A 12,319-nucleotide genomic window follows, 5' to 3' on the forward strand; every position below is an offset into this window, starting at 1 on the left:
TGATCTCACTCACTCCACGCAAATGGCGCGAATGTTGCTTTAGAAGGGCATGGCCGATTTCCTTCCCCATCTTCGAAACGAACAGAGCTCGTACTCCGCCTGTAATGACGTCGATGTCGACAGGACGTTAACCCCCCGTATTACTTACTTCCTTCATTTATCCTGCTGGAGGATGCCAACGCCGTCAGGGAAGGCATCAATGATGAAGGGATGGAGGTGTTTTGCAGTAGCGTTAAAGTAGTCCGCAGCAGTCATTGTACCTTCGTTTTCTACCACAAGCTTCACGCAAGTCCAGGTGAATGCCGCTCACATCATAATACTGCTGTCACTGGTCTGCGTCCGAGGTGCGGTGCATGTTTCTAGCAGCTGTTAACCTAGATAAAGGCTAATCAGGACAGGATGTAATAAAAAAAAATGTGGAAAGCCAACACCTTGTCGCACACACGTGGGTTCACCATGATTCTACCACTTTCCATAGCCGCTTACGGCCGCAGCTGGCGAACGCAGCTAGCTTCGCCGTTTCCGGGACTATCATTCCCAGGCGGCGGGCAGTAACAGTCTGCCAATTGTAAAAGACGCGTATTTGACAGTCTAGTATCCTTTTACAGCACTTTATGTCTAAATGGAAAGTTTTATTATATATTTAACCGGTTTCATCCAGTTAAGTTACCATCTTCAGACTCATAATCGCAGAACTTGACACATATTCGACATTGTACAGAATGCTCAGCACTTGCTATCTAGGCATTGAAGCGTTCCAAAAGGATACTAGAAATTCAAATATAGAATATCGCCACCTGCGTTCACTGACGATCTCAGGTAAACACGAAGTCGTTTACGTCAGTGGTTTTCTCCTTTCGTAGCTCGTATCGTAGCTACACTCATGCTCATAAATTAAAGATGATGCTGATACGTGGTGAAACAAACTCTGGTGGACGGTTTGCGGGTTTAAATCACCTCGGGGTATGACCATGCCGTACATTTGCCCGGCGATCGTCGCACGGTGGCGCTGGCAGCTGTCCACATATGCAGAGGTGTGTTGGTGCATGTCAGAGTACTGTGCAGCGAGTAAGTGTGCAGACGTTTCCAGACGTGCTAATGGTGACTGTGTGTTGAAAATGGCTCAAAGAACACATATTAATGACGTCATGAGAGGTAGAATACTAGGCCGACTGGAGTCTGGTCAAACACATCAGGTCGTAGCACGGACCCTCCGTGTGCCACAAAGTGTGATCTCACGATTATGTCAACGATTCCAGCAGACAGGAAACGCGTCCAGGCGCTACAGTACGGGACGTCCATAGTGTACAACACCACAAGAACACCGATATTCACCATCAGTGCCCACAGACGACCACGAATTACTGCAGGTAGCCTTGCTCGGGACCTTACCTCAGCCACTGGAACAGTTGTCTCCTGACACACAGTCTACAGACGACTGAACAGACATGGTTTATTCGCCCGGGGACCTGTAAGGTGCATTCCACTGATCCCAGATCACAGGAGAGCCCGCAAAGCCTGGTGTCAAGAACACAGTACATGGTCATTGGAACAGTGGTACCAGGTTATGTTCACAGACGAGTCCAGGTAAAGTTTGAACAGTGATTCTCGCCGGGTTTCCGTCTGGCGTGAATCAGGAACTGGATACCAACCCCTTAGTGTCCTTGAAAGGGACCTGTATGGAGGTCGTGGTTTGATGGTGTGGGATGGGATTATAACTGGTGCACATACACCCCTACATGTCTTTGACAGAGGAACTGTAATAGGTCAGGTGTATCGGGACGTCTTTTTGCACCGGTAACTCCGCCTTTTCAGGGGTGCATTGGGTCCCACCTTCCTCCTGATGGATGATAAAGCACGGCCCCAATAAGCTGCCATCGTGGTGGAGTACCTTGAAACAGAAGATATCAGGCGAGTGGAGTGGCCTGCCTGTTCTCCAGACCTAAACCCCATCGAGCACGTCTGGGATGCTCTCCGTCGACGTATCGCTGCATTTCTTCAAACACCTACGACACTTCAGGAGCTCCGACAGGCACTGGTGCAAGAGTGGGAGGCTACACCCCAGCAGCTGCTCGACCACCTGATCCAGAGTATGCCAACCCATTGTACAGCCTGTGTACGTGTGCACGGTGATCATATCCCATATAGATGCGCAGGAAACAGTGGCGTTTTGTAGCACATGTGTTTCGGGACGGTTTTCTCAACTTATCACCAATACCGTGGACTTACAGATCTGTGTAATTTGTGTTCTCTATTTGCCGATGCTATTAGCGCCAGTTTTGTGTAGTGCCACGTTGTGTGGCACCATATTCAGCAATTATCCTTAATTTATGAGCATGAGTGTATAATTGATCTCCGTTCGCCCGTACTCGTTAGCACGTCACGTGTGCGATGCCATCTGGCATTCGGTTCTGCGGTGGACAGGGGTCTAATATTTTGCTCATCAGTGTATAGCCCTTCTGCATTTTTCAAGTACGGATCATACACAGAAGCATTACCCACTGCAGTGAGTAAAACATAGTTATGCATGATGTTTGTAGCAATGATATCTATGGTATTAAGATAAAGTCTTACAGTGGAGTACTTACGGTTCCAAAGGCGCCGTCGGATATCCTGGAGATCATGCGCAACCTGTGCCTGGGGAACTCCGGCAGAGTGGCCTGCTGTAGCCGCATCTTGAGCGCCGCCAGTGCCTCCTGAAGGTTGCTGGACTGTAGGCGAAAGTACAGCGTGAGCGAGAAGAACACCACCTCACGGCACAAAGACCATGTGATGTAAACGTAAGATACTCTCTGACAACGTTATTACCATTCATTTTTAGTCTGGATTTCCATAGAGTCCTTAGAGTCTTTAAATGCGCTCTACAGTACTAATTGGTAATATCTTTTTAAATACCAGAAAATATTGTTCAGTACAACTTTTCCCGATATGTCACTGGTTCGTAGACCCACGTTTCAGACTCTTTTGCAAGTGTCCTTCATCAGGTTACTGTATTTAACTGGGCCAGTGACACGTAGAGGTCCTTGTCGCATACACTTGGTTTCACCATGCTTAGACCACGACAGTAACTCACGAACGGAACTAGCTTCGCCGTTTATTAGAATATCATTCCCAGGGGGCGGGCAGTAACAATCTGGCAATTGTGAAAGTGGCGTATTTGGTGGTTGAAATTATGTTTATTATTACGATCTTATTTATAATTCTTTTATCTAGTGTAATATCATCTTGGTCGCAGTGTCACTTCGTTAAGAACGTCGTATTACATTTGCGTAGATGAAAGGAGACAAGAGGCGTAGCTATGATCATTTATTAACAGAGCCACTTTTTAAAAAAGCCGATTTTGCGCCAACACGAACCTAATACATCAAATGTTCCCAATCCATGGAGAAAACTAAACTAGTTTTAGTGTTGCTGCAAGGAACGGTCACTGTTCTGTTGTGGCATTTCAGAATCTATTATGTCTGGCACACCGATCAGAAAATCCTTTTCTGGTTACAACACTTATGCTGTAGTGTCACATTCTGTTGTGCAAAGTAACGCTGTGAGATGTAGTAGAGATCAATAAATTAGGTACTACGTCATCCGATCGTTTAACAACGTCTGATTCATAGAATCGAGGAACGGATTGACATCTTTTGCTCAGAGGTGTCGCTACTGATGATAAAAATTACGAATGAAGCAAACAAATACTCGTTAAAGTCTTTCCCTGGGAATAAAAACGTTTAACTAAGGAACTATGCTAGATGGAGATAAGCAGGTTTCTCTAAATGTTAAGTTAACACACGAAGTTTTAACGGATACACTTCTACATGCGCACTGATACCTCAATGACAAGAATTTCAGTCATTGGTTGTGTTTCCACAAGATGGTGCATTGCCACACTGGAGTTAATTGCTCGCCAGTTCTTCGATGAAACCTTTCCGGACAAATGTATCGGTAGACACGGTCCAGTATCATGGCCACCACATTCACCAGACATATGGCATTTTTTGTGAGAGTCGCTAAGAATCAAGCGTTCAGTTCACCAGTTCCTGGTGTACAAACTCTTACGGCATGAATACGAGATGCAGTACAGGCGGTACGGCAAGAGATATTGCCAAAGACATGCAAAAAATCTGAGTATCTCCTTGACGTTCTATGGACTACAAAACGTAGCACACGTAGAAGTGTATCCACAAAAATATTTCTGATCTAATCTGGCGTTTCCAACAAACTGCATAGCTGTATCTAGCATAGTTCCTAAGAAATAATTTTTTGTTTTCACAGGAAAAACTTTATGCTCCCCCTGTAAATTTTTAAGTACTTTGTATATGAAGTGATGAACTGGCTGCCAGCATTTATATTGCCAGTTAATATTTTAAAGACACTTACTGCAAGTGCCAAAACGCATTTCTCCCACAGTTCTCGATGATACGTGGTGTCAATTTTGATAAATGAGGTACATGTACTAGGTGACAGACAACGGATTTCGGTGATCATTTTACAAATGCCTATCAGTGCACGCAGCAAATATATAAACCGCATGAAATATTTCTAGCCGGCCAGTGTGGCCGAGCGGTTCTAGGTGCTTCAGTCTGGAACCGCGCGACCGCTACGGTCGCAGGTTCGAATCCTGCCTCGGGCATGGATGAGTGTGATGTTCTTAGGTTAGTTAGGTTTCAGTAGTTCTAAGTTCTAGGGGACTGATGACCTCAGATGTTAAGTCCCATAGCGCTCAGAGCCATTTGAACCATCTGAAAATATTTCTAGAGCATTTCATTTCCTGTTTCCACTTCCAGGAACAAAATCACAACAGAGACTATAAAATCAATAGCTTATGTGAGGGAAGCAATTGTTATGTTAAGCGGGCGTATTCTGATAAGGTATTGCCCTCTCGTGGCGATCTGTCAGTTTCCTTTTTGACACCATTGCGGTAAATGACAAAAGGTTCATAAATAGAAATATGTAAATAATTATGAAATGGCGGATGACATGGTGACGTGATCCCACTGTTCCCGGCCGCAGTGAACATCTCCATGGAGCACGGTGAGGAGCAAGCTCTGAACTCTGCGACGTTGCGTCCTTCTTGATTTCTATGGTAAATTGACGACACCTTGCTGATACGACCTCGCGGTTGTAATGTACTGCAACAATGCGTCCATCAGATAGATGCTGACTATGTAAACATTAAATGTACTGTCGAGATGGTGAGGAGTGACAAGCTACAGTTGCTGAATCTTTTAGTTGAGTGGAAGGCATGAGGCGTACAGGAGACCAACGCACACTGATTAGTACTTGAACGAAGTAGTTTTCACAATCCTCTACACAAGAAAGTGGTCCTGAACACTCTAGTATACAGAGAAAAGATTATTTCTGGTGGTGACCATCTACAATGTGAAATGGACGAGCTGAGCCGCGTGTTCAGAGAGAATGGTTAGCCGGCCGCGGTGGTCTCGCGGTTCTAGGCGCGCAGTCCGGAGCCGCGCGACTGCTACGGTCGCAGGTTCGAATCCTGCCTCGGGCATGGATGTGTGTGATGTCCTTAGGTTAGTTAGGTTTAACTAGTTCTAAGTTCTGGGGGACTGATAACCTAAGATGTTAAGTCCCATAGTGCTCAGAGCCATTTGAACCATTTTTTAGAGAATGGTTAGAGCAAGGATGACATAGCAAACGCTTTCACGTGCCAACGACGAAGGCCTCGTGAATAGCCAAAAGAGGCCTAGCCGGTTGGATTCCTTCCGTACTGTGAGGCAACAATCAGCAAGAGAGGATGCGCACTTCAGGGACATGCGCTGAGGCCGGGGTTCTGGTCCGCCTTCAAGATACGAGATATGCTACGCCTTGTTAAAGATGACGTAGACTTCTAGTGTCCGGTGGGCATGGTGTCACCTTTGAATGCCATAGCATGTATACAGAACAGACTTTCGAACTGTTGCATACTGCTGCGTTGAGCATACGTAACACATTAAACAACGGGAGCTTTAGAAATTGCCATTCTGGGGTAACGGCCCAAAATAAAATGTGGTAAGACTGGCGTCTTTGCTCAAGCGTCATCATATTGGGACTACATTATCAGGGAAGCGACCGAGATTAGAATTAACCACTACAATTTCAGCAGAGACCTGGGAAACATACTTGGTAGCGGATGGGGTGTGGGCTTTGGATATCTTGTAAAAGCGAAGACGAAAGCTTCACTCCTGTGGGGAGGCACGGATGACTGTCCCAAAGAAGACGCCAGCCATACGCGCCGCCTCACGTTACTCGGTATCGCGGCAACTCGGAGCTGCTATGAGCTGCCCAACACGCACTCCCGGGCAAGCGTCATTGTGGCCCTCTCTGAAAGACAGCAGAAACACTACCGCACCTATTTAAACACAGCATCATGTCAGTACCAATAGTCAATGTTTTTGTTTCTAATTACGCCTGGAGACGACGGGGGAGACAGCTGTTGAAAGCTATAGTGTAGTCGAACTGAAGCAACTTAATATCCGAAAAGATTTTATTCGGACATGCCAACGTGAAAGACACATAAACAAATATTTCCTAATGATGTGAACGCTGACGGAGGCCTTTTACCTAATTGAAATTTATGCATGATACAGACGGCGGGAACGAAAAGGCACGAAATGGCTCAAATGGCTCTGAGCACCATGGGACTTAACATCTGAGGTCATCCATCCCCTAGAACGTAGAACTACTTAAACCTAACTAAGCTAAGGACGTCACACACATCCATGCCCGAGGCAGGATTAGAACCTGCGACGGTAGCGGTCGTGAGGTTCGAGACTGAAGCGCCTAGAACCGCTCGGCCACACCGGCCGGCTAACAGGCACGCTTGAATACGTTTTTACTCAGCTGTGAAGATGGCCATTACCGACCACGGTTAATAACCTAAAAGCCGTGTGGGATTAGCCGAGCGGTCTCAGGCGCTGCAGTCAGGAGCTGTGCGGCTGATCCCGGTGGAGGTTCGAGTCCTCCCTCGGGCATGGGTGTGTCTGTTTGTCCTTAGGATAATTTAGGTTAAGTAGTGTGTAAGCTTAGGGACTGATGACCTTAGCAGTTAGCTCCCATAAGATTTCACGCACATTTGAACATTTTTGATTACAAACGAACAATGAGATCCCAGACTGGAAGCAAATTCACGCTGAAGTTCCGTGCTCAGAGACCGGAGTTCACCATCCAGCTAGTACAGAGGCCACTGAGTGTAATATTTTCCTCCTGCGGTGAGGGGTAGCGGCGGAGATTCCACAGAGCGCCATGTGCCTTCGATCGCTATGTTTACTGCCGCAGACTCGCATAAACCGTCGGCCCGCAGGCCAGCAAACTGCTGCCAGGCAGCGTGACGGGAGACTATACCGTCGTCGCGATTCATCTCGACTACTTCACAAATTAAGTCGTCTCTCTTATTACACCCCCGATATCAGCCAATAGGAATTTCTAAAAAATCTAAAAATTAAATATTTCATTCCCCCGTCCGCTGTCCATCCATCCAGTCAAATTTGAATTCAATGACGGTCCTGACAAGGCTCCAATCGTACGTTGAATTAAACTACATAAATTCTGTACACGACACTGTCCCAGCAGTAAATACGTGTCGCAGTGAGAAATTAATGCCACCTTGATTTCCCTCATTCAGTTGGTAACGCAGTAATCATGAATTAAGCGCACTGTTGCAGACTTCTTTCTAAAGCCCACTCCAGTAACAGCGTCATACGTCAACAGACGGTGGCATCGTTTGAGCTTAGAAAATCGATGACACTGATGTACGTACAAGACAGCATTCTGTGGTTGAATTTCGTACTGCAGACGGTGAAACTACCAGTGGAATCATGAGACGCTGAATAAGGTGTAGAGGGCGTCAGAACTGTTACATCACAGTTCGTCGCTGCACAGAAAAAATGGCTCTGAGCACTATGGGACTTAACATCTGAGGTCATCAGTCCCCTAGAACTTCGAACTACTTAAACCTAACTAACCTAAGGACATCACACACATCCATGCCCGAGGCAGGATTTGAACCTGCGACCCTAGTGGTCGCGCGGTTCGAGACTGACGCGCCTAGAATGTACTGCCCTGGCCAGCACATTCTCCAGATCTCTCACCAATTGAAAACGTCTGGTCAGTGGTGGCCGAGCAACTGGCTCGTCACGATACGCCAGTCACTTCTCTTGATGAACTGTGGTATCGTGTTGAAGCTGCATGGGCAGCTGTACCTGTACACGCCATCCAAGCTCTGTTTGACTCAATGCCCAGGCGTATCATGGCCGTTATTACGGCCAGAGGTGGTTGTTCTTGGTATTTCTCAGGATCTATGCACCCAAATTGCGTGATAATGTAATGACATGTCAGTTCTAGTATAATATATTTGTCCAATGAATAACCGTTTATCATCTGCATTTCTTCTTGGTGTAGCAATTTTAATTGCCAGTGGCGTATTTTGTTGTTATTCGTGCGTGAGGGGGAGCTGACTGAGAGGGTACCGACCTTGTTGCTGGCTGAGCTGTCCGACTTGGTGGCGGTGGAGGTGGTGCTCCGGCTGGTGGAGGAGGCGGCCGGCGTGTGGCGGTCGCTGCGCGCGGGCGGCGGCGTCGCCAGGAACGGCGGCAGCGACAGCCCGCCCTGCTCCGGCACCGCGTACTCGTGCGACGTCTCTGCCGAACACAGAGGCACAGTGGCGCTACAGATCGGCTGCGAGAAGTCCGCGATTAGTCAGTGTGTAATGGCTACCCACGACGGAGACCAAGTCAGGCGGTTGGGACAGGAATTACTCTTTCCGACCTACGTTCTGTATACTACGAGGATGATCTGAAAAGTTCTCGGCCTCGCTCGTAGATGGCGGCAGTAGATGTGAGATTTTCTTTTCCAGAGTTGGTGTGCAATTACAAGTTATTCCACCCAGCAGTTGCTGCAGAGTTCTCCTGATTGGTGAAAATCAAGTGTTACGCCGTGATGAACTGAAATTCATTCGAGAATCATTATTGCTTACAGTGACTCTTCAGTTGCAACAAGTAGGCTGTCAAATTCAAACGATGTCATTAAAGTGTCCAAGGTTATCATCCACGTGAAGAAAGCCTGAAAAGCCCAACCACGCCAAATATCGTCGCGAATTTGAACCACTTACTCTTCAAAGATCGGCGCATGAAGGTGCGCAAAATTGTCAAAGTTACAGGGATTTCAATGAAAGTTCTGGCCATATTTTCCATGATGAACTCCAACGCAGAGGTTTTGTGTAAGATGGGTGCCCTTCCTGCCGACAGCACGACAACTTCCGCGGAGTATTTGGCTTATTTTTCGAAAAACAAGAATGATTTTCTAGGTCGGTATGTGACAATGGACTAAACACAGATTCACTACTGCACACGTAACCAAAAAACAATAGAAACAATTCAACCAAGGTGGTTCTTCAGTTCCCAAGGAGACAAGATGTCATCAGTGAAAAAGGTCATGTCAAAAAAATTCTGTTGTGAGCATTACGTGTCACTATGTCATGCTGTTTCATTTCTCTGTAACTGCTCGTACTTCACGACTGTGATTTTCTGAGTACTGGGCTTGTGTGCTCGGGAGAAAAGTTTTGCATTTTTCGCACTGGGACTGTGCATTACCAGTGTGGTCTCAGGGTCGTGTCGTTGGCAGAAGGCAGTCGATGAATGTCAGTACTAGAAGTGCGGGAGGGACAGTTTTAGTGGAAATGACGCTACCACCAGCTTCGTGCTATTTTGGACATAATATCGGCCTAGCTATAGGCAAGGGGCGTCACGTCGTCACAGATGTCCCTACAGCATAACTGTGTTTGACTTTTTTGTCTTTCCTGCATGAACATTAAAGGCCAAGTCTCTGCGACACACCTCAGGCCAGTATGAGGAAGATAGTTCCATTCAGTTCAAAATTTTTGTTTGAGTTACGACGCCACTGCACTTGGTGTGAAGCTTGTCCAACGAGGAAATACTCATCAAGCTGGTACCAACATTCTGTTTGTTAATGTACGTTTTGTATGATAAGAGTGGGAGGTTTCTGCTGCGTTCCTCATGTTTTATCTTTTTTTGTGAAATAAGCGAATTTGTTGTCCACAAGATTGGAAACTGCACTGACTCACTCCCTCCACGAGGCGTTCTCTGACAGTAGACTGTGGAGACCTACGTACTTGGATTATGGGCATTTGGCTCCTGGCCACTACTGAGAGAGTCATCTCAAGCCGCCCTCTGGTGGTAATTGGCACACACTTGCTGATTTGGAGAAATTTAAGTGTCACAAACTGCGGTATCCCTATCTACATTCTGAGCAGTTCGTTACTTGATTATTCTGTGATACAATTTGTGTTGTTTAGTTTGGTTATAATTTGTGGCATACTGTTATATCGTTGGCTTTTATTTCTCGAGGTCCACAGATGAGCAGATCTTGTTGCATTTTCTCTTTACAGTCTTCCACACCTTTTGGTACCATTCCAAAGTTCTATAGTAATCTTTTAAATTGGACCTGAGCTTTAGAACCTTTTTTTCTCTGATAATTTTATTGTGATTTACATCAGTAATTATAGCATATAAATATCTGCCAGTCTTAGTCTTGACTTAGATTCTAAGATCCTTTACAATGTCCAACAACTTTTCTATGGTATGGCGACCCACTAAACATAAATATAACTTGATGCACAACCAATTTGTTGTTCCTACTGTGATAGTGTTTCAGTTGTTTACAATGGCCAAACTCAACGATCAGTCATATAGAGAATTCAGAGAAATGAACGAGCATCGCCCTCGCTCATCTTGTATGGGCAAAGATTTGTCATATAATGAGCATTGCTCTGTTTGGGTCTGATCTGGGACACACCGCTCAACAACTTTCACTGTTAATTGCATAATTTGGGGATATTATTCGAAACGTATTAGATACAAGGATGCAAATATTCAGAAAAGGAAAAGGTTAACAGAAAAAAATCTTTCTTCAAGGCAGTGCCGGAAAATCCGCCCTAATTCCCAGCTGTGACTCTGTCACACTTCCATCTTTTCCAAATACAGTAAGTCTCCCTTGCTAGTTTGCGTTTTTTGTTCAAACAATAATCGATTACAGCTATATACGATTATTTAAGCACTTCCAGAGGGACAACACAAATGGAACAACTCCACTGGATTGACTGGAGAGTATGTCGAAAAATAAAAGATTTTTAAAACATTAATTCTCGTTTTCGCTATCATGCCGAAAATTTTTCAGACCACTGACATGGGGAAAAATTATTCTTTTCTATACAACTTTTATCTTGCTTGTTTAGATATGGTAAAATGTTGATTACGTCCACATAATAACGTATGTAGCCATATATATGGAGGAAGGGTAGTGCACATCCAACTGACGGGTACCAATTACAAAACGTTCAGCAAATGGCTCACCAGAGATTCTACATTGGATAACTGCGTTAACTGAATAGGACAGGTAAGTGAAGATGCAAAACGATCCAGGCAGTAAAGGTAAAGGTATTTGCCAACAAACGGGAGCAGGATAAGCACATTAATCAGCCTATGTCGATCTGCTTTATTATAAGTCACTCTTTCAATATTATTGCCGTTTTTACATTTTTCCAACCAAATTGAAAATGAGGCTGTGATGGTCTGGAATTGAGGGGCGCCTTCTCCATGTTGTTACTAACTAAAGTTTGTTATATCAGGATGTATGCCTTACTAGTTGCGTAAGTAAATGTTTCCCCGTGAAATATTTCTGACGTATGGTGCGATTCAATTAGTTAAATGTAGATAAAGGAAAACATCCTGTAGCGAGGAGCAGTGTAGAGAAAGGGAGCGGCCGTGGTCCTAACAAAACAACTATCACAGCGTTTCCGCCGGCCACGGTGGCCGAGTAGTTCTAGGCGCTACAATCTGGAACCACGCGATCGCTACGGTCGCAGGTTCGAATCCTGCCTCGGGCATGGATGTGTGTGATGTCCTTAGGTTAGATAGGTTTAAGTAGTTCTAAGTTCTAGGGGACTGATGACCTAAGATGTTAAGTCCCATAGTGCTCAGAGCCATTTGAACCATCTGAACAGCGTTTCCCTCACAAGAAGCATAGAATTCATGGAAAACATAACCAGACCACATAGCAACTCTCCTGCCGACAAACAGTCCTATCACACCGTACAGAGATTAACGCTTAAATGGGAGATACGAAAAGTGTCGACAGTGATGAGCTGAGACAGTGGGATCATCTACTTAGCAGCTTCATGGACCATCTTTTGAACACAATACAACAGTGATTCGGCGTTCCTTGGTTTCGACAAGTGTTTGGAAGATTTTCCGAGGTACGTAGCGCCAGATGTAAACGGCGCACCCTGAATCACTTGTGCCTTCACCAGCAG

At 45.5% G+C, this 12,319-nt stretch overlaps 1 protein-coding gene across 1 annotated transcript in view; it reads right to left on the reverse strand.

The window, feature by feature from the left end:
* Positions 1-12,319, reverse strand: part of LOC126244898 (discoidin domain-containing receptor 2-like) — a 215,222-nt gene that overhangs the window by 27,464 nt on the left and 175,439 nt on the right. The window contains exons 12-13 of the mRNA XM_049948277.1: positions 8,464-8,630; positions 2,589-2,711 (exon numbers count right to left, since the gene is read on the reverse strand). Coding sequence (XP_049804234.1) covers positions 2,589-2,711; positions 8,464-8,630 — 290 coding nt within the window. The remainder of the gene's footprint in view (positions 1-2,588; positions 2,712-8,463; positions 8,631-12,319) is intronic.

The sequence above is a fragment of the Schistocerca nitens genome, chromosome 1, assembly GCF_023898315.1.
Source record: "Schistocerca nitens isolate TAMUIC-IGC-003100 chromosome 1, iqSchNite1.1, whole genome shotgun sequence".
Classification (NCBI taxonomy): Eukaryota; Metazoa; Arthropoda; class Insecta; order Orthoptera; family Acrididae; genus Schistocerca; species Schistocerca nitens.